The sequence below is a fragment of the Bemisia tabaci genome, chromosome 5, assembly GCF_918797505.1.
Source record: "Bemisia tabaci chromosome 5, PGI_BMITA_v3".
Lineage (NCBI taxonomy): Eukaryota > Metazoa > Arthropoda > Insecta > Hemiptera > Aleyrodidae > Bemisia > Bemisia tabaci.
Genome location: NC_092797.1, coordinates 41,253,989 through 41,275,188, shown reverse-complemented (window position 1 = coordinate 41,275,188; position 21,200 = coordinate 41,253,989). Strand labels below are relative to the sequence as shown.

Below are 21,200 nucleotides of genomic sequence, written 5' to 3'. Positions count from 1 at the left end.
CAGAGCTGGGAAGGAAACTCTAATTGATTAAGAAGCCTGCCAAATCGGTCATGAGTAGTGTACGATTTTATTCACGTAGATTATGGTTTTTCTCGTGAGCAGGAAATTTAATTTATTCGTAATCAGTGAAATATCAAAGTGTTAATATCTTGATTAAAAAATTATTGAAATCGAAATCTACAAAGTTTATTGCAAAATTTAGTACATCACCCTCTTTTAATAGTTTTTCATTTCCAATTAGCTGTGCAGTATGGAGATGGATTTTTGGAAGAAACAAGAAACAAATCAAATGCACAACTTTGTATTGTACTTGCGGATAGATGATTCAAGCTTGGACTATCTTCGATTTCGAGGTCTTACTAACCGTAAACATGCGTTTGTTTAAAGTCTAATTCTACCCATGCCTAAACCTAGCTCTCCCAACTCTTATTACAAGAATATCCAAATTTATTTTTGCATTGCCTGGTATCCTTGCCAAAATATAGTCAGTCAGTTCCTCCAAAGAAATATTGATATCACAATTTCTCTGCACCAGTCATTGAGATTGCCACATTAAAAATAGAAATCATTTATTTCAAATCAGTTTACGTGGAGGAATTTATAGGAGCGCTTACATCTCCCAGGTAAGTAGGTATCTATTATTCCAATTTTTACGAGCGTTGTGGATATTTCAGGATAAAAGGAATATAATTAAGTATGTGCGGTCAGTGATTATGAACCATCAAAGTCAAAACAATTTCAAAAGAAGGTGAAAATTTAGGAGAAATAATGTCACTGAGTTTGCCCTAGTAAGAATCCACTAATTCCTCAGCCCGCATACTGTCAATTCAATATGGCGAAACTGAAAGGAAGTTCCCAAAGTTAAGGAAAATTTCAAGGCAGTTTTAATTGTGTTTCATATTTGGATTGCATTTTTTGAAAAGGAACCAAGAGCATTGCAATGTTATTATGATCGTGCTACTTATATTCTTTGCAATAAAATTACTGAAGTCGTGGGAAAAATTAAATTTACAAAGGTAATTTTCGTCTTGAATTATAGTTTATTGGGAGAAAGGATACAACTTCTGTAGATGATCAGTTTATATTTGCAAGATAAAAAAAGTTGCACCATCTTAGCGACATTGTAATAGGTACTCTTGGTTCCTTTTTGCAAAATGCAATCCATTTAATGAGTTCCCAATTTTCATCTTTGCATCAATGGCAGCATAGCATTGTCTCCAAATTAAAGTCAATCCAATTCATTTGCATGGTGAACAAATTTCTGACATACTTACTAACATGGATCATTTTGGCGGCAGTTTAATCAGACTCTGATATCACTCTGATATCAGACTATAATCGTCAGTGAAATTTCCAGACCACATATCTCGGTTTGCGACGTTGCAGACTGCCTGTCATACTTACTTTATTTTTTAAATGAAAAATTGCCCAACATAGTTAAACATTCCCAACATTTTTCTTCTCTACGAAGAAAACTCAGTGAAAACTTTAAGGAATGATGCTTGCTTGTTTTTTTTTAAAATGAAAATTAGGCAGTTGATTTTTTTAAACACTGCAAACAAGATATATGATCTGATAGTTTCACCGTAATTGTAGTGCCATTAAGGAGAGCTTACAGACTGATGTAGGTAGATCAAAGTACCTACCTAATGAAACTGACAAGTCAATATACTCAGTCTTACTTCAGATTGACTCTCTCACCAGGAAACATACCTACTTGCCCCCTTCAACTCGGTTTTACTGATTTTAGGATTGGGCAGATATACCTTCAATATTACAGAGGAGGTGACCAAGTCTCCTGTTTCCAAAATGGTTTTAAGAGTATAGTTTAGGTAAAGCCGCCACTGTCAAGCTATGTATGGTCGTCTTTGAATCTTACTTACAAGATCCCCAGATTCCTTTGAAGTCCCTAAAAGGAAGTAGGCAAGAAGGAAAGGTTCTTTGTAACACTTCATTATGTACGAATTTACGCTCCTTGGAATGCAAATAATAGGAAGGTACATGTTAGCATTTGCTCATCTTTTCAACAGAATCAGGAGAAAATCTACTCGTGCTCAGAAACAAGTGTTTTACGAGTGTATTTTCGGCGGGTTCATGTGCTTGAGCAATAGGAATCAAATTATGGAATGCCCGGAAATAGATATTTAAAAGGGTCCTCACCAAAATCAAATTTCATATTGACCTGTGACTGAATGTGCGGTATTTGATCAGAATGAATCCCAACGAAAGTAATAGTTGAATCTACGTTCTCCAATGAATCGTCTGAGCTACTGGATTTTGTTTTCGGCTTCCGCTCTCACGTTCATTGAAGGTTTTAGTTCAAATACGACGACAGCACCTTGGAAATTACTTTGACTGCGACGAGCTACCCCTGACCGATTCTCAAATGAAAAATGATTGCCGAGTGCGGACGGACTGTGGACTGTGGAGTGATTTGATTTGACCGATTTGACTACGGGCTGCGGATGTGACGGAACCGGAAACGGCATAGAGAAAAAAAAGCGGAAACGGTCCCGAGCAGCACTTTTCCGGTGCGGCTCAGCCAATCAGCGTCCGTTTAGGAATGATGAGCGCATGCGCAACAAGTATTCAGCTCTCAAACCCAACGAGCGAAATATTTTAATGGATGATTAATGTGCTACTTCTTTCATTCCTTAATCCTCACCCTTCAACTCAAAATTTGACACTAAGTAATTTTTTCAAGTTTGCAAACGCAAATTCTTTCCAAATTATGATTTAGCAATTGAAGAAAATTCTATGTAAACGAAGTCGACTTTTGCGAATCAGTATTCCTAAGTTGGTATGTTTGACAGGCCGAGCTAACCAAACAATCACAACAAAATTCTCTGTTCCCTTGACACGAAAATCTCGTCGTAAACTTGAATTGCCTTTTTTGGGTAAAATAATTGTCAAAAATTAACTTCTGCGTAAATTTTAGCTTCGAGGACTCATCTATTGATGAAGGTTGGTGATTATGATCATTTTTTCTCTTTTGAAATGGATTTCCTCCATTTTAATCAGCCTATCTTTATTTTAGGTTAATCTTTGACTTATTGTGTTAACTTATGTTTGTTTGTTGTCAATTTAATTTCCTTGCCGTAAGTACATAATTATCTTTACTTGTACTTTGAGATTCTCTCTGCCTCATTTGGCTCTTGCTGGAAGATACAACCAGTGTAAGCAAGAATACATATTTTCTTAGAATATTTAGCACCAAGTGTTCGATCCGGGATAATGTATTTCTTACGCCATGACCTGGACAGAATGTTTATCAGGCGTGGAAAACTTATGCACCTCATGCGCCAAATACACCCTTACCCTGTAATTATAGTAAATCAATCCTTCTCCAATTTAAGTTTTGCTGTTGAAACTGATTATTCCACAAAGATTAGAAAGATAGTAAAATCAGTGAGTAATTCACACAGTTTTGAAGTTTAAGCATTGCAAGTATCTAAAGTATAATTTAGAGTCAATTCTCCATTTGTGTTTAATGTTTGAATGATTGAACGTCAAGGTAACATCCAAAGGATGCTGGAGATCAGAATATCGAGTATCAAAACCTTGAGTAATCAAGAACAGTGGGCCGATTACTCATTGAAAGTTCAAAGCAGGACAACAAGACATGGAAATACAATTTATTGCATGGCTAAGGGAGAGCCATGTCTAGTCTTGTTGTGCTGACATGGTTTCAATTTCCAGGCTGCTGAAGACGCATGTGATGCTATGGTAGCGCCCAGAATCCTGTAAATTTTATCCTGTCCAATTGTTCGACAGCAGTTGGTAGAAATGTGTGATTCAGAGAATAGCTTTACCGAAGCAGTGTGTAGCACGTTTTCTTCAACCATAAAAACAAATCTACTTTCACCAAGAGTTTAGGCAGTCTAATTTCTCATTCAAGACTCATTAAGGCATCCAAGTAACAGCAGAACATCAAGAGATTCGCTTCAAGTAACGCTCTCTCTTATTGTTTTGAAATTCAAGTATGAATCCATCCTTCTCTAATTCTTCTCAAGTATTTTGCTTGTGTTCGTGCCTCTAATATTTAAAGTTTTGATGATTTTTGTTCTGTCTTTTTTTTCCAGGTTGTTCTTACTGATGATTAGCTCCTTGGCAATGACTTATCAACGTTTGTCATATTTCTTCTTCAGCCTTTGTTGTTAATAATATGACATTAGAAGATGGAAGTAGCACAAAGATCATGGAGACTGGGTATACAAATTTGATTTCATATAATGTTTGGTGTTTTTAGTTTTAAGTATGAAGCGACCTTAATGCAGAGCTACGAACTGATTATGAAAGAAACTATTTTTTTTCTCAATTGGGTAAATCAAAGACCAAGAAGATCAAAGGATTTTCATAAAAATATCGGAACTCCAAATGAACTGTATTTGGATTATTCATCACTGCACTGAAGTAGATTTTCCCCAATCGCAGTGCTGGTGGTCATGACAAAAACTCCTAGTTTGTAGAAATTGTATAAAAAAATTTCATCTGAAAATAATTTTAGTTTAAACCCTAAAAAGCTCTCTTGCTCTAATACCATTTAACTTTAGCTACACTTTCAAGGAAAGTCTCATGATGCACATTAACTGAAGAAATTTCCTCTAACCCCCAACTCCTTTGCAAGGTTACATATTGATGGTGTGAGTTGGGAATCACATAACTCGGTTTGCGACGTCGCAGACTTCCTGTCATACTTATTTTTTTAAACGGAAAACTACTCAACAGCAATTCTTAAAATCTGCTGTGATTTTTCTTCTCAGTGCCAAGAGAATTCTGCGAAACTTTCAAGGAGTGATATCAATTTGTTCTCCTTCAATCAAATAAAATAGGTGCTGAGATTACCTAACACCGCAAACGAGATACATGGTTGCGGACTTACACTGTCGATATGTCACCATACTGTGCCCCTTGAAGGAGCCAGTCCAACTGCAGCTTCCATTAAGCTTGTCTAACCAATACCACAAAGGTGCTCTTTTCAAAATTTTCTTTCCTTTTACATAAGTTCAAGTAAAACCACTGTAGGTACTCATTTGTATTGGGCTATTTTAGAGAGCTTTGTGGATTCTGTTCTCAGCTTATTTTTGTACTGTTTGGTTTTAATTTTGTTAATCTTTGTGTTTAGTGGAGTTCACTGCGCATACCGCTCCGGTCAACTGTTTGGCCCTGGGACACAAATCGGGGCGCGTCCTAGTCACCGGTGGAGATGACAAGAAGGTGAACCTATGGGCCGTTGGCAAGGAGAATTGTATTATGGTGAGTTCCTCTGCAATGTATCGACCTTGTGACTACAGTCAAGTGTTATATCAACTCAAACCTTGGAATATTAGATATGTTACCATCAGTTCGTCTCAACATGGCTGTTTTTGGATTTTTTTAAACTGAAATATAACGTTATTCATGGTTTTCTATGAATGATAATATCCTACTTTTAAATTTTTTTGCGAAAAAGGAGATTTCAAATTGAGCAGGCGAGGACGAAGGCTTAAAATGCAGAAGACTTTTTGCATCCTTGGATAGTATTTTGTTTCAGATGCTGATTTTATGAATAATCATTAGTTCCTCTACCAGCATTGAGCTGTTTCTTATTTTCATTTCAGAGCTTGAGTGGACATGGAACACCAATTGAAACTGTTCGATTTAGTTCATCAGAGGACATGGTCTGTGCTGGAAGTCGTGATGGTGTGCTGAAAGTTTGGGATTTAGAAGCAGCCAAAATCGTTCGAACTTTAATAGGGCATCAAGATTGTATGAAATCTGTTGATTTTCATCCGTATGCAGAATTCTTAGCCTCTGGTTCGGTCGATTCCACAATCAAGGTAACTTCCACATTGGTCCATCAAACTATGACCATATGTTTTATCAGAATCCTCTTCTACATCATTCAAAGCACAAACTGAATGAATAAGTAATGATAATCCCCCCCACCCCCCACGCATTCTGTGGTGCCAATCATTTTTTCACCATTAGAGTCCTAAAACTATATTTGAGGGCTAATACCCTTGAATAATTCATATCCGGAATTGCAAAAGAATAATCAAGTTTACCAAGTAAGAGTAGTAAAATTTTTTTTTTTTTTTTTTTTTTGTTTTTTTTTTTTTTTTAGGTTGGTTTCTCACAATCAACAATATAAATGTTTTTGGTGAGATTGATACAAGAACTTATGTGGGGTGATTTCCCTGACCGCACCAGAGATTGGCCTAGAGTTGTAGGAGTAAAATTTAACCACCATTATGAAAAATTCCCCTATCAGGAATAAATAAAGCCGTCAAACAATTTAATAATAGAATAGTACAAATGATGATTTGCTTTGGATAGAAAGAAAGAATGAGAACAAATAGAATATACCAAAAGAAACTGCAAAATGTCAATTCATAAATCTGTTTACTTTCCGTCAATAATAATATTAGGACAAAGGTTTATTACTTCTGTTTACCTTGTCATTTCTTTTGTTTAGCTCTGGGACATACGAAAAAAGGGATGTATATTCACGTACAGAGGTCATATTGGGTCTGTAAATTCTGTAAAGTTTAGTCCAGATGGTCAATGGATCGCCTCTGGTGGAGAAGATAGTACTGTTAAAGTAAGTATTATTAATTATTTCTCATATTATTTTTAACATTCCTCGATTCCTTTTACATGTTAACTGCCACGCCAATCTTGAAGGACCTGCTTGTATCGAAACCATTCTTAAATCATTTATGCTAAGTGGAGAGAGCATTCTGTCATCACGTATCTGAACCTTATGCTACATACCTGCATAGAAAGATGACGCAACCACCGCCTCAGAGCGATATCTTTCGTACTTGCAAGTTTTTCGCACCCCTCAACTTGCTGCAAATTATAAGGCAAACCAAGGTTGCCAACATGTTAACTGAACGCAGTTGGTCCTTATCTTCTGGTCTTTTTTTCTCTCTTTTTTCATGCAGAGAAACACTGAATTGATCAATATCTTTCAATGCATACTTGATGGAACTGATGTTGCAAATGAGGGCTCTTTCACCATCATTTTAATATTTTCTGATGATTTATGAATGTAACAAATTTGAATATCCATGACGATTTGCCCAATTTGAAGCATGCATCTCAGGGGGATTTTAAAAATTGAATTGACTTGTGGGAAACTTGCGATGTCCATTTTTTTAGACTTTTACTTTTGTTGAGCTCAATGGAATCAAAAGTTTGGAAAGTGCTCGACTGACTGAATGCTTGAGAATTATGAAGTCACTTGAAAAGGCACTTAAAACGGGGGGAAATATACGGGTATAAATCTTTCCAGATTTTTCTGTTCTAAATTTTAGTATTCTTCCTTTGTATGAATGCCCTTCTCTTTGAAGGAAATCATTGAACACATTACTTTTTGAGAGGGAAAGTGTGTGATGTGCTCTTTTATGTGAGAAAAAGAGTGGAGGGCCCTGTTTTATGTGGACAGCAACTGAAGGCAACTTTCTACACCTCTGAATGCCATCTTGTAGAGAGGGTGCACATGTGTCCAACTGGATTTAGCTTGTTTTGGGATTCTTGTCCGCCCTCGGGTTCAAAATCTTATTTTCAAAATACTCTGCCTTCAGCAAGGTTCGGGAGAGAAAACAGTTACTTACCTTTTCCATGACACTTTACTCAATTACGTCAACTTTTGATTTCCTTTAAGAATGGCAATCCTAAGGCCCCCACTGTTTTTTGTGCCTCACTGAAATTTTATTTTTTGGGCTTAAGTTTTTTGACACAAACTGATCCAATGTGACATCTTTTGCAAAAACACTGGAGACAAGTATGTGGTGCTGAACTTACAAGTGTGCTCTTTGTTTTGTATTTATCTTACAGATTTGGGATCTTCGCACTGGTAGTGTTTTACACGATTTCATCAAACACGATGGTCCTGTTCTGTCCGTAGAATATCATCCTCATGAGTTTTTACTTGCCTCAAGTAGTACTGATAAAACTGTCCACTTCTGGGACTTAGACAAGTTTACTTCAATTAGTGCCACAGAAAAGCAAGCGCATGCTTCCAGGTAAAATCTGCACTCCTACTTTTTAAGAGCTATCTGTTACATTTAACATTCAGATTGTACAGGGTGACGTCTTTGTGATGTCTCAACATCAGAGTCATTCCACATCAATTGACAGCTTGACACATTTTCTATCACTACTGTGGACCTATTAGTTACTCTCAGGATGATTCAACTTCTATCTCTGTGATTCTACTTCTTCACATAGTAATCTTAAGTGGCTTTATCAAAGTTAGTTGTTACCATAGCCAAAAGTTTTTTTTTTTTACTTTATTGAACTAACGATTCATGGCAGAACCAACCTTTTAACAACTATATAAAAAATGTAAAAAAAATGTAAGCATAAATTTAAATTTATCGTTGCCAATAGTGTTGCATCCTTTAAAAGATCAACTTCATTTCATTGAAATAACAAAATATCATTAGTGCGCAAGTGTTAATTTTGAATGCTAGGGTGCGTGTGCGTGTGTGTGTGTTGAAGTGTTGAGTGTGATATGCAAGCTGAAAAAATTTTCTACTAAGTGCAAAGAAAACATTTTATATATCGTACTCACGCTCATTAGGAAAGTGCAAAATAATTATTCTCTTTGCAATAACAACTAAAATTATATCAAGTTTCAAAAATAATGAGGTATTCTAAAAATGTATTTTTAATGTAAGATTCTGATCCACTTTTTTTCCATTTTTATAATCTGTTCCAGGTGTATAAGATTTAGTGAAGGAGGAGAATGCCTTTTTGCTGGTGCCTGTGATACATTAAATGTTTTTGGTTGGGAACCATTAAGAAGTCTAGACACTGTGTTCACTCAGTGGAGTAAAATTAGGGATATTAGCACTGTTGGAAGTCAGTTGGTAAGTATTTTGTTTTAAATTCGATTTTAAGAACTAACAAGGATTTTTAGTCAAGGGTTATGCTGAATAACGAGTTTCTCGATTGTGTATCTTCAAAACCAAAAGAGATAAACCAAACTGATAAAAATGTTTCAGTTAGATGTATTTTTAGCCTTAAATAAACTCAAGATGCTGCAAATTGGTCAGAGGATTTCATCAAACTTCTTCCAAAAGAAAACAGGTCAAAATCAAGGAGCAATGATCATGCGTTAAAGTTTCTCATAAAGTAGCAAGAAGGAGACAGAAATATTTCTGTGGTAGTTCATGTTAGTTACTTTTTTTCCCTTGTGGTAAATTGAGTTTAATGGAGATGTTTTCCTTCCAGATTGGAGCTGGTTACCAAGCAGAAGGTGTCATGATCTACGTTGTCGATCTAGCCAAAGTGTGTCCAATTGGCAAACCTTTGCCTCCTGCATCTCCGTTTGCTCATGGCATGTCTATTCGTAAAAGTTTCAACAAACAAAAGCCTGCTCCTAAATCAACTGCCGTGTAAGTAAGCCTCCTCCCTTTTAAACAGTATTTTAGCAGGTGTAGTATGTCTGAAGCTTAACTGTAACTGTTTTAGGCTTAATTCACCAATAAAGTGGATCGACAGTGAAACAGCACAAATGCGTTTTGGGGTTTGCAAAACTGCAGACTTCCTGCCATAATTTATTTTCCAAATGAAAAAATATGTACTCACAGTCTTGAAAACTCTGCATTTTCTTCACTAAGTGAGGAATGTTTAGTAAATATTTCAAGGAATAGTATTGATTAGTTCTTTGATAAAATAAAAAAGGAACAAGGGTTTTGAAATACTGCAAGCAAGTTACGCATTTCTGCAGTTTAGGTGAAGAAGGCAAATGTAAGAACTCAAGACTTATGCTCTAAATCTTAAGCATATTCAGTGGATAGAGAATTTGACAGTTGACCACTGACACAAGACAGCCCGCTGGCTATCTTGTGTCAGTGAAAGTTAGAAAATCCATAAAATGTGAAACAAAGTGCTTATCAATAAGTCAGGATAGTGGAACATCTGAGGAATAGCGCAATTCATGGATTCTGTCCTGTGCAATTTGCATTATGATACATAAACTACCTCAGCTTAGTTCTACCAATATTTTTTTACCGGTTGCAAGAAGTCATAGTCATATAGCCCAACTTAGAGGTCACGTCTGGATGAAAGAGGCAAACTCTTTGCATTTGTGTTTCTCTCGGTATATTTATTCCATAAAAATATCTTCAGACTCCTTAACTTTTACATTTCCTCTGTTCTATTTTTCCTCTCCGCTGTACATTCATATATTTATTTATCCTCTCAGAAAACATCAGAAAGCTATCGAAGAAAATGAAACTGAACCAGAGGACGAAAATTTGGCCGACATTCCAGATGTTAATAACTATGAAGCTGTTTTCTGTCCTAACCGTACTTGTAAGTAATGATTTGTACTCTCTATTCTCGTATTATTGAGGTATCGTGAGTTTTCACCGCTTATTCGTTGCTTAGCTGACATGAGAGGGTAACAACATTTTAAGATGAGCCCTGGAAAGTATTGAGTTATATAAACGACAGGGTTCACGTCTAAGTTACGTCCTTATGTCAACGGAGAGCAACGCATTGAGTCGGTGAGTCTAAAATGCTTGAAGCGGAAAATCAGCACTAAATAAAAAATAAGTTTTTAATTAATCAATTTGCTAAGTTAGATGGTCTCAAACAACGGTTGCTTGGGAAAAGTTGTATTTTAGGAACTGAGGGGTGACAGGGCTCTACCTAAAAGTGCAGGATAAGCATTTGTGTTGTATTTAAAGTATTGAAAGAAAAAATTAAATAAATAATAGTGGCAAGACCAAGAACCATAACAATAAGTAAAACTCTAAGTATATGAACTACAAACTAACAATGTAAATTTTAACACACCCTCCACTTACCCCAAAGTCACACTAGGATCAAAGTCCAGTAGGTCCAAAGTCTACCAACATCCCTCATCTATGATTCTTGCTCTTTGTTCACCATTGCACTGGTCATTGCCATTCTTTGTATTTCCTCTCTTAAGTGAAGTTCACACCACAAATATTAGTAGTTTGGAAACCATTGCCCAATCTACTTGTCTGACAATCTCAAATTTTGTCGTACACACTCTGAATCCAATCATTCACTGTATAATGTCTTTTCCCTCCTTTGCAGTGAATAGAAGCCCGCCTCCAAATGAAGAATTATTCACTCCTCCTGGAAATATAACAGGTACTAGTTAATAATATTACTTTTTTGATTTTTCAGTCTCACCATTTAATTTATGGAAATTGATGTGTTTATTACTTTTCTTGATTTTAATTGTTGGTTGATTACATAGAGCACATAGAGTCGTAATGCAAGTGGGAGAGCTGGCGCCACTTTTAAGCATTTTCCAGGTCCCGAATTCCGAGATTCCTATGGGGCGCTGGGTCCCTTTTTTGATACATAATCGATTGTTTGCGATACACGGGGACTCGGCCATATTCCACACCGTCATTTTGGATCGAATATGTATCGAAAAAGTGACCCCGCACACCGGGCTCGAAACTCGTCAAGCAGAACATGGCGCCAGCTCTCCCACTTACATTACGACTCTATGTACTCTATGGTTGATTACTAGCTAACAGCTCATTAGATTTTAGGAGGCATATTTCATGAGTGAGGTCCATTATCAATCTGAAAGCTAAAAATCACCAAAGAAGGAGTGGTGTTAAGAGCCTTTTCTGGCCGCACCTGTATTTTGCTAAATGTCCATATTTTCATAGGACTAGTTGTAGCTAGACTCTATGCTAAATATTTCACCAATCGGAGCCCACACCAAGGCACAGCAGCGCTTTCAACCAAAAATGCCAGAAGTGAAGTGTAACTTTTTTCGACAACTGTGTTGACTGTTATCACTCTTTCAAGGAATGCTTCATATGTCACTCTTTATTTCTTGCCATTCTGGCCTTTGAAGAGGTCTCTGATGAATTTAAAGAGATTTGTAGCTGACTGTTTCCATCTTTTCCCAATACTTATTAGTTTTTCTTATAAGTTCACGCATTTAAAACTTATCTTAACCTAAAAGCTGTGTACATTTTTTAAAAGAACTCTAAAGTTGAAATACCAGCATTTTGAAACTATTTCCAACATTGCCAAAGCATTGGTGAAAACTGTCCCAAAATTCAGAAAGTGCTAAAATTGAATAATTCGCCGCTCCGAAGGTGCAAGGAAGGTAGATACAACTTTTACACTACACCTCTCATCCACCCGACAACATATAAATGGAAGATAATGGAAGCTGTATTTATGAGATGTGAAAATTGTGCTAGGAGTCACATTCAGCTGCCTTTTTTAAATGTGAGATCGGTTTCTTAAAACATTTTTGTCCTCGCCCATGCTCCATGAGGAGGTATTGCATTCTATTTTTTGCGCCCTTTTCACATTAGACCACCAAAATGGTATTGGAGAGTTTTTTTATTTTTATTTTACGCATATCAAACTAGTCAGATGTGAAAAATTGTGGTTTTTTTAAAAGAAAGTAAGAAACTGAACAAAGAGTGTATGCAGACTTTTTTAATATGTTGCTGTTGATGGTTGTCAAAATGATGGTAATAGAAGCATAAATCCATTTAGCCTTAAAAAAGAGTCCATAAGAAAATGAGTACCTTCAAGATAGAAGAATTTCCTGCCGAAGAATACATATCACCTATCAAAAAAGCATAGGTTGCTCTTTTTACTGTTAAAATGAACAAGCTTTTTTTTCAGAACTGAATGCACCTGCACAGACCTCGCTGCACTCAGGATCCCAGCTTGCCGCGGAAACTGAAGAAGAATATTATGAAGAAACAGAGCCTTCCCCCAAAGACCATGCTCCAAAATCTATCTATGTATCCAAGAATAAGCTAAGTTCAAGCTCCGAGGTTATGTCTCCTGTCTCTTCGTCTATTTGTCATACTGTATCAACTTTAACCTCAGGAATGACTCACACAGCACCAGGTCAAAATCATAGCAGCATGCCTGCCTCGCTCAACTCCCTGTCACCCACTAGTTCATCAGATCATTCCTTCAGTAGACTTGGATCAGCAAATCATGCAGACAGCTCGAAAGAAGCCCGCTCCCAGTCCTATGATGACCCTTCAAAGTACGTCTCCATATCTCTTATACAATAACCTTTTTTTAGGGGGGGAGGGGGGATAATTTACAGGAGTGGTCTAAGGTAATATTTTGACTTTTTCAACAAGTGTTCATTATGATTTGGAATTACTTAAATTTGCTCAGAAATTAACGTCTGGCAAAAATAACCATTGTTTAAATGTTCTTTCTCGTAATCATTTCAAGCTGAAAGAATAATTGAGTAGACATTTTGTAAGCCTTTTTTTTTTTTGTTTGTTTGTTCGGGCATAGAGGGAGAAGGTAGGAAGACACTATTCTTCTGTTATTCCTGCATCAGCCGTTTTAGTAAAGTCAAATACTCTCTTTTTGCTTTTTTCTTGGTTCTCTGATTGAATATTGCTGTGAATTTTACCTTTAAGTATCCGAGCAAAGGAAGTAGGTTTGAGGTTTCTAGAATTGATATACATTTTTGGTAATTAATTTTTTTTTTTTTTTTTTTTTTTTTTTTTTTTGTTACAAAAAATAGCTGTTTTGAAAGGCTCTTATAATCCCTCATTTGGTTGAATTTTTAATTAATTTTTCCTTCCTCATATAGACAGAAGAAAATATTACTGTTGTTCAAAATCGAGATTAATGTAAATTTATTGAAACTCTCCTCTCATTTTCTGGTTCCGCTCATCCCCAACATTTTGTTTGACGACCTCTTAATACATGAGCAGTCAGAGAAACAGCACTTTAAATTTTTGAACATATTCGTCTTCTCAGTAAAAATGAATAAAAACCTCCTTAGCCCCTTTATCTCTTTACTTGATAAGTTAATTGGTCAGCAGACAAGGTATTAATCAGAACTGAACTTAATGTTCTTTTTCCTTAATTATGGTAGAAAATTTGATAATACTAGGTTTAGGACATCATATCAATGGCCATAATCGAAAACCATGCATTTCTGTCGCAAATTTTCAAAATTTCCATTCTTTTTTACTTTTTTTGGGAGAATAAAAAGCCAACTTTATAGCTCAAAATTTATACAGAATATTCTTCCAATAGAGAAGAAAAATCAAGGAAGTTTTCAAAGAATTATGTTGATTAGTTCTTCAAAGTAAATATGATCGGAAGCCTGCAATGTTGCAAACAGAGGTACATCCCTAGTTTTGTACTTTGGTCATCAATGTGTCTTCCTTTACATCAATGAGAAACATATATGTTAACATTTCGCTGAAGAGTTGATGGCTAATCTTCTCTACAAGTAAATCATTTTTACGCATTTGGAGGAGAAAATATTTATTTATGAGCTGTACTTTATTCCTTGTCCACTGGCCTTCTGTCTCTTCATTTTACCTTCCACCTAAAACTCCTATTCCCTTCACCTGATCCTTTTTTCAGAATCCTAGCACGAGCCATAAACTTTTACCCCAAAATCAGGTAAAATTTTGCTTCCCTTGATTCAATCTTCATCGTTCTCTCTTAATTCAGGTAGCCACATCGGTTTTAATTCTTTAAGTAATGATATATGTACATGAATTCCAAGTCCAAAAGATCAAAGGACAGTGTGACTTTCTGTCCAAACCTGCCCTTGTGTTAGTAATTATCATATAAAGTATGAAAATTTTAGCTTTTCGCATCGATGAAGTATCTTTCAAAAAATATGATGAATGACATAATCTCTTGTTGGTGCCTATTATCATGATTTCTTCCACTTGGTCTTGCCAGTGATGTCTGTTAAGAATCCTGCTGAAATCTCCATACCAAGAATTATGATGGTAGGAACCTCTGCAAGCATTAAGATGGCTGATCACATTGTTTCCTGTTCACTTCAAAACCTCGAGCCTCATTGAATTGAAAGTATCAAAATGCAGAAAAATTTTAAGGACAATATCATTTTTAACCAACCTGTTCTTGGTTTTGACTACCAAACATTGCAATGTAAATCTTAATCCATCATTTTATTCTTTACCCTTTCTTGTTCATTGAGCTCTCCTTTTTAATATTCACCCTAATCCTTTCCTCTAATTCCAGAACAAGTGAATATAGAATTCTTTGCAGGAAAACAATAGGAAAAATAAAAAACATGCCCGGTCCCTTAAAAGCCACCACCAAACGTTTTATTGCATCTTTAAAAACTCACAGGTACCCTTTCTCCTCCTCCCCCTAGCCCACCGTTACTTTGCTTTAATACCTCCAATATATTTTATAATAAATCTCGCCACTGATTTCCATGCAATACAATGCAATGTTCTCTCATATTTTTCTCATAAGGTTTTTTGTTTTATAAAGTGTTATTATAAATTCTGTACTGTACCTCAACTCCTCCCATGTAGGGAATCAATTCAGAGTTCAGAATGAGAATTTAAGGATTCCCGAGTTTCAATTCTCTTGAACTTGCGGTTTTTTGCGATCAAATCCAATGGGATAAAAAATTCAAGGTTGGCGCAGCTCTAGTTTTTAGGGAGACTTAGAAGTGTCCTTTAACTACTCCCGAATGTTACTTTAAATGTATCACTCCTTTTCTCCCTTTCCCTTTCCCGACGAAGTTCACTTGTACTATTCGGTTTCACTGCCACAAAGTGTAATCGTGTTTTTAAATATTTGCAGGGTATGCAATTTCGAAAGCAGTCCCAGTGAACCAGCGATCAGTAACTCAGCAAGAAAAGTAGGAAATGGGATTGGAGTCAAAGTATCCAATAATCACAAACCTGAATTACCACCAAAACCGAAGTATCAACTCTCTGTAAAACAACATCAAAGTAAGATTTTTAAATTAGTTATTTGTTGGTAATCTATTTTTTTCAATGGCCCTGAATTTCATATTCTGTTTCTGCGGACAAAGCCTCAACATCTGTTCTTGAAATCTTTGGTTATTGCTTACTTATTTCATACTTTAATGCTTGAGGTCTTCTCAGGTCCTGTTTTGCATCAAAACGTCGCTTAAAAAAGTCTGAAGAAAACAGCAGGAAAAAAATAAGTAATATTATTAATTTTCCATTTTTTTAAATGATTTTGAGCTGTATGTTTTTTGTTTTAAACCCTACAAATTTTTAACTGAAACAAACAAACACAATTTAACATGATTGTTTTGGAATTGATCATTCTTGTAGATTTAAAATGAATTCGTTTAAAGAATTATTTTTATTTATTCCTCTCAGAAATCATTCTTTTTTTCATCACTCAGAAATAGCTTTAAAAAAAAGCCTGTATTTTTCGAGGAAGTTCTCTAAAAAAAGTCTGTGATTTTGGTTACAGATAATGCAAAGAATATCATGATGAAACCTGCGAAGAGGCCTGGAGCTGGCGAAGACGATAATATTGAATACATTCCAATGACAGGAGATACACCCGTTGGCTTGGAGCCCAATGAGTTTTTACCGGTATCTATTTCTTTTTTCATCTATTCTCCTTCTATTTTAAGTATGAAAATATGCTCTGTTCCAATTAAAAATAGCTAAATCATTACAAATTTCATGATAACATCGGAGAGGCCCAACCTCAATGAAATTCCAAAACTAAAACAATTGACTTTTTCCTTTAATTAATCTTATGTGTCCCTGAAATTTCAGAAAAACACAGCCATTGTAAAACTAAGAGATGCTATTAGACGCTCATTTGAAGTGTATGTCGTTGATGCGGCAAAAGCAGACTCAAACTGAACCTTGAGAAAGTCAATTTTTGTAACATTACATACTTTATGCCATAATAAAGTTCAATATTTGCCAGTATGAGTACCATAATTAATGGATCAGTCAGCCTGGGTAGGAATTTTCCTGCAAATAGTTGACTGAAGTATAAGAAAAATTTATCAAGAACACACAGCAACGCCACTGTGTATTTTCCTCTGTAGATTCCAATGTATCGTATTTGATACATCAAACAGGTGAAATTGTATGGATATCGATTGGTTCAACATGTAAACAAAACCTCAAAAGTCAATTGAGTGATCTAAGGGAACAGGTTTCTTGAAATAGATTTTTGATTCTTGTGAGTATAAAATGACAATGAGAAGTGAAGTTGTTAGGAATTTTCTCATTTTCAGCTTTTTCTTTTTAAATCCTAAAATTCTTGTTTGAGGTTATGTCATGTCCTGTTGTTTTAAACCGAACGATACATCGAACCACTATCGAATACGATCTATTGCAATTTTGATCATGGCGCATGAATTCAAAAACTCCAAGCGCGCATTTGACTCTCCGTTTTGTGCTTTACTTTCCAGTGAACTTTTCTTCCTGTTGCCATCATAGAAAAAATTTCGGGAAAAAACTATAAGCTAAGTTGACTCAATAATTCCTAATGATAAAATAAGATGAGTCAACTTACCCACTACACATATTTGCCATTTATGACCGTCCAATTTTATGGTTTTCTCTTTTCTCTTTGCAGAAACGGGGTAGCGGAGGCCAGTTATCTGAGGCTGAAGTCATAAGCAGTGTTATGAGGGGCCATGAAGATATGATGCGCGTATTAATCAGTAGACAACGGAATCTTCAAATTATTTTTTCAGTATGGCACACCAAGGATTTAAAGGTATTTTTAAAAAATTTTCTATCCTAATTGCCTAACTTAAAGTTTTTTTTTACTAATTCCTTCAAGGTTTTGAGCTAAAATTCCTTGATCACCGTCAGTTAGCTCTCGCCTGCATAATGGAAGAGTGTATGCAAAAAAATTGTAGGCTCACACCTCCCAAAAAAACTCAGGTTTTATTTTTGATGTAGCCCTAGTGATCGCCGTCCTCAAAATATAAACTTTTATCAAGATACCTGGTTTGTCTTGTGATTAAGATTTGGATTAAAATGATAACGTACGTTCAACTTTTCATGATCCAATTTTATGTTTTACGGCCTGATAAAATACAAAATTATCATGAAAAATTTCAAGAATTTCTTCAATTGTTTTGAATGTAGCACTATAATGTTTCAAAATGGTGGGGAGACCTTAAACTGAAATTTCTGAAACAAACTTAACTACATCTTTTTCGAATTGTTCTCCCTGATTCCTTGTTCAAAACTTTGCTGCAATTTTTTTTAATTTTTCCATTTTCTATCTATTTTAGTCAGCGGTAGAGATGGCAACCGACATGAATGATCTTTCTGTAGTAGTTGATTTACTGTCAGCCCTCACCCGCAAACCGTAAGTAACTTTCATCAATATATTTGGAGGTGTCTGTGTTTTTTGTGTAAATATTTTCCTCCTCATGTAGGAATCCATATCCAATTTGCAACTGCTCCTCCCTCAAAGCATTTTAAAAGTGTCAACATTTGTAAGATTGTAGCATCAAAATTAGGAATTTTATATTCCCTGCAATCGTCACACATTTTTCAAAACCAATTCACTCATCAACGGAAATTAGGATTAAGAATCAAAGCAAGTTGAGTGGCACTCAGACTATGCAAATTTTTTTGCAAACGATATGTAATTTTTTCAACTTAATTTTTAAAGTCCTTTTTTCTAAAATTCTTCTCACATGAAGGTACTAGTTTACTGCATCAATATCATAGTTGGAAGATACTTTTATTTTCATCCAAGGAATGATTATCAAATTTAATTTTCCATTAAGTGACAAGTAGCCACTATTTTATCTATTTTCATCCAATGCAGAGTTTAGTTTTCACCATGATAATATTTGTTGTTTCAGAAATCTTTGGAGTTTAGATCTTTGCAACCTTTTGCTACCGAGCATTCGTGAACTGCTTCAAAGTAAATATGAAACGTAAGTACTTAAATTCATCAGTTCAAACATAGAGTATCCTCAAAATTCGTTTATGAGCATATGAGGATGTAAAAAGTACATCGTCAATTAGTGTGAAATCAGTTTGAGTTCACTGATACCACTGAAAATTTTCCATACTGTCTGCATGACCTAACAGTATCTCTAAATTTTTGTTAGTAGTTACATAAAATCATGGAATTTAGAAAGAACAATGTTGAAAGGTTTTGTTCATAAATTGGCTGCTAACATTTTGGTTTTCATTAGTTGATCTCATGTTTAAGGTGCTCATACATTTTTCAACCAGTAATTTTGAAAAGGGCGGAAGTCCAATTTTTCAAACTCATTTTTCTTTTGCATTTTTGACGCTCTTTTAATGAGACGTTTGCGTTCCTGTGAGTCTGTCGCCAGCGTTCTAAGAAGCAGATTACCGCTACTTTCTCGGGTAATATAGTAAGGACAACCAAAGAGTTCACAAAATAAAATAGAAGATTTTGATAAATGGACCTCCACCCTCTTTAAAAGCACTGATTCTGTTATTCGCACAGTTTGACCAACTATTTTCCCATTGTGTTGATTAAGTGGAAACCCAGGGAAAACTGCATCTGAAAGGGCACAGCAGAAATTTAATTCAACAAAATTAAAAAATCATCTCCGTCTAATATCAAATGACCTGCATTATTGTTTAAAAATTCTTAAATAATGCCCATTACCTTTTCCAGTTATGTTACTGTTGGCTGTGATGCTCTTAGACTGATCTTGCGAAATTTTTCTTCTGTCATTCGAAATAATGTGCAGTGGAGCTGTCCGACTATTGGAGTGGACATAACAAAAGAAGAAAGGTAAGACCACTTGATAAAATTAGGTGTCTTCTTTGATCACTTGATGAGCTTATTATGAAACATCGTCTGAGAGGAACACATTTGACTCCTGTCAAGTGATAACGCGGAATGCGCACTAGTCAGTAAAACAGTGAAGGAAAAAAGATTTGCTCGTCTTGTCTCTCATGACCACTTATGCAATGATAATGGATTCTAAAAGTTAGATTCTGCTAACTGTTAGAATCCGCAGAATGAGAAATAATTTGCTGTCCTGAATTCCCAAAATTCTGGATTGGAGGGAAAATTCCTTGTTTTTTCCTTAGAATTACATAGCTCATCCAATTATTTTTCATTATATTCCCCTCTCCTCTATCCTCTTACACCTCCCTTTGATTTGACTGTTCAACGATGAAGCGCAGAGCCATTCTGTGCTATAGTGACTCAGTATCTGCTACTGCAATCTGTACCCAGAGGAATACAAGGTCAGTCAATGTGATGCTTATATTGGAACGATATAAGTGTTGACAGTCCCTGCACCAATCGGAGTGTAGCAGATGACTCTACAAGAAAAGAGTGAAGCGTTAATTCTGCCCTCGCAATTCTTGACTTAAGAAGTGTTAACTGAAAATTAAATGAAAAAACACTCATTTAAACTGAGGAAACTCATTAACTTCTAATACTATCAAACTGTTAGCCCTGAAGTTTTTAACTTGACGTCTCTGTGGGTAATGCCTCCCTGAGTTGTAAGAGGTGCACAGGTCCTCTTGAACTGTCCCTTTTATATAGGCTGTATTTGGACATTCCATTTCTCTTAAACTCCAAGTTATACCCTGTCAGAGTGGAAATGTGGTTTTGGGGGAAAAACTAAACTGATTACTTCTATTTGTTTTCAGGTATAATAAATGTAAAGGATGTCACAATCAATTAGTATCGATACGAGCTTTCCTGTTGAAGCGGCAAACGGTGCAAGGAAAGTTAGGTCAAATGTTCCGAGAACTGGTTATCTTATTGGAAGCAATCGATGCTACTTAGCAGTTGCTAAAGGCTTCCTTTCTGTCTCATCTTTTATCATTTGTAAATATCGTTTTAAATTCTGAAACTTATCTAATTGAGCCATATTCAAACTTAAACATTTCTCTAATCCCTAACGTGTCACTTCATTCATAAGAATGAACTAAGTATTTGTACTAATTTATTCAACATCAACAAAACACTTGGTATTAACAAAGCTCACCTATGCCACTTGTGCCTGAATCAGTATTAAGTAGTTTTTCAGTCTATGCGTGAGGTTTTTCGCGCATGTATATGAATCTTCACCTTATGCACATTTCCTTAAGTATGTATTTTTATCTTCTTTCCTCACTTAACTTAGAGTCTCTATAGTCTATCTATTTATTTTTAAATAATGTCTGCCCTGATATACTTTTAAAATTGCCTAGTGGAATTCCAAGTTTTACAATCCATTCTTTTGTTATTTTTGTGGAACGTGTTAACTTTTTAATACATGTTAAATTATTACAGTTAACGACTCTTGTTGTTTTGATTTTTTGTGGAGAGTTTCAACTTTCTCAAAATGTTTTTTTCACCAAATGCCCTAATATTAGCCTGTCTCATTCATTCGTGGAAATGCTTTCTGGCATTCATGTATGCTTTAACTTGCTGGAAAGAAAAAAAACCTAGAGTGACCATCTTCTTCA

The 21,200-nt window shown here is 35.5% G+C and overlaps 1 protein-coding gene across 3 annotated transcripts; it reads left to right on the top strand.

Annotated features, from left to right (window-relative positions):
• The first annotated feature begins 2,807 nt into the window (after positions 1-2,807).
• Positions 2,808-21,028, top strand: kat80 (katanin p80). Of its 3 annotated transcripts, none has more exons than XM_019054551.2 (20): positions 2,808-2,964; positions 4,083-4,209; positions 5,126-5,256; positions 5,601-5,819; positions 6,458-6,583; positions 7,825-8,012; positions 8,711-8,861; positions 9,226-9,389; positions 10,202-10,311; positions 11,065-11,121; positions 12,640-13,015; positions 14,371-14,409; positions 15,004-15,114; positions 15,580-15,731; positions 16,228-16,352; positions 17,359-17,502; positions 18,029-18,105; positions 18,611-18,685; positions 19,405-19,524; positions 20,397-21,028. In XM_019054551.2, the coding sequence occupies exons 2-20, from the start codon at positions 4,179-4,181 to the stop codon at positions 20,533-20,535; spliced, it is 2,535 nt and encodes an 844-aa protein (XP_018910096.2). In that variant the 5' UTR covers positions 2,808-2,964; positions 4,083-4,178; the 3' UTR covers positions 20,536-21,028. The 3 variants fall into 3 exon arrangements, with proteins under 3 accessions (XP_018910096.2, XP_072156835.1, XP_072156836.1); XM_072300734.1 differs by having other exon boundaries at positions 12,628-13,015; XM_072300735.1 differs by lacking the exons at positions 14,371-14,409; positions 15,004-15,114 and having other exon boundaries at positions 12,628-13,015.
• The last annotated feature ends 172 nt before the right edge of the window (positions 21,029-21,200 follow it).

Bases quoted from the DNA above. Each gene is read 5' to 3' on its own strand.
- kat80 (XM_072300734.1), top strand. From the start codon at position 4,179: ATGGAAGTAGCACAAAGATCATGGAGACTGG. The intron at 11,122-12,627 runs GTACTAGTTAAT...AAAATGAACAAG, and splicing joins TCCTCCTGGAAATATAACAG to CTTTTTTTTCAGAACTGAAT. The intron at 13,016-14,370 runs GTACGTCTCCAT...TCCTTTTTTCAG, and splicing joins TCCTATGATGACCCTTCAAA to AATCCTAGCACGAGCCATAA.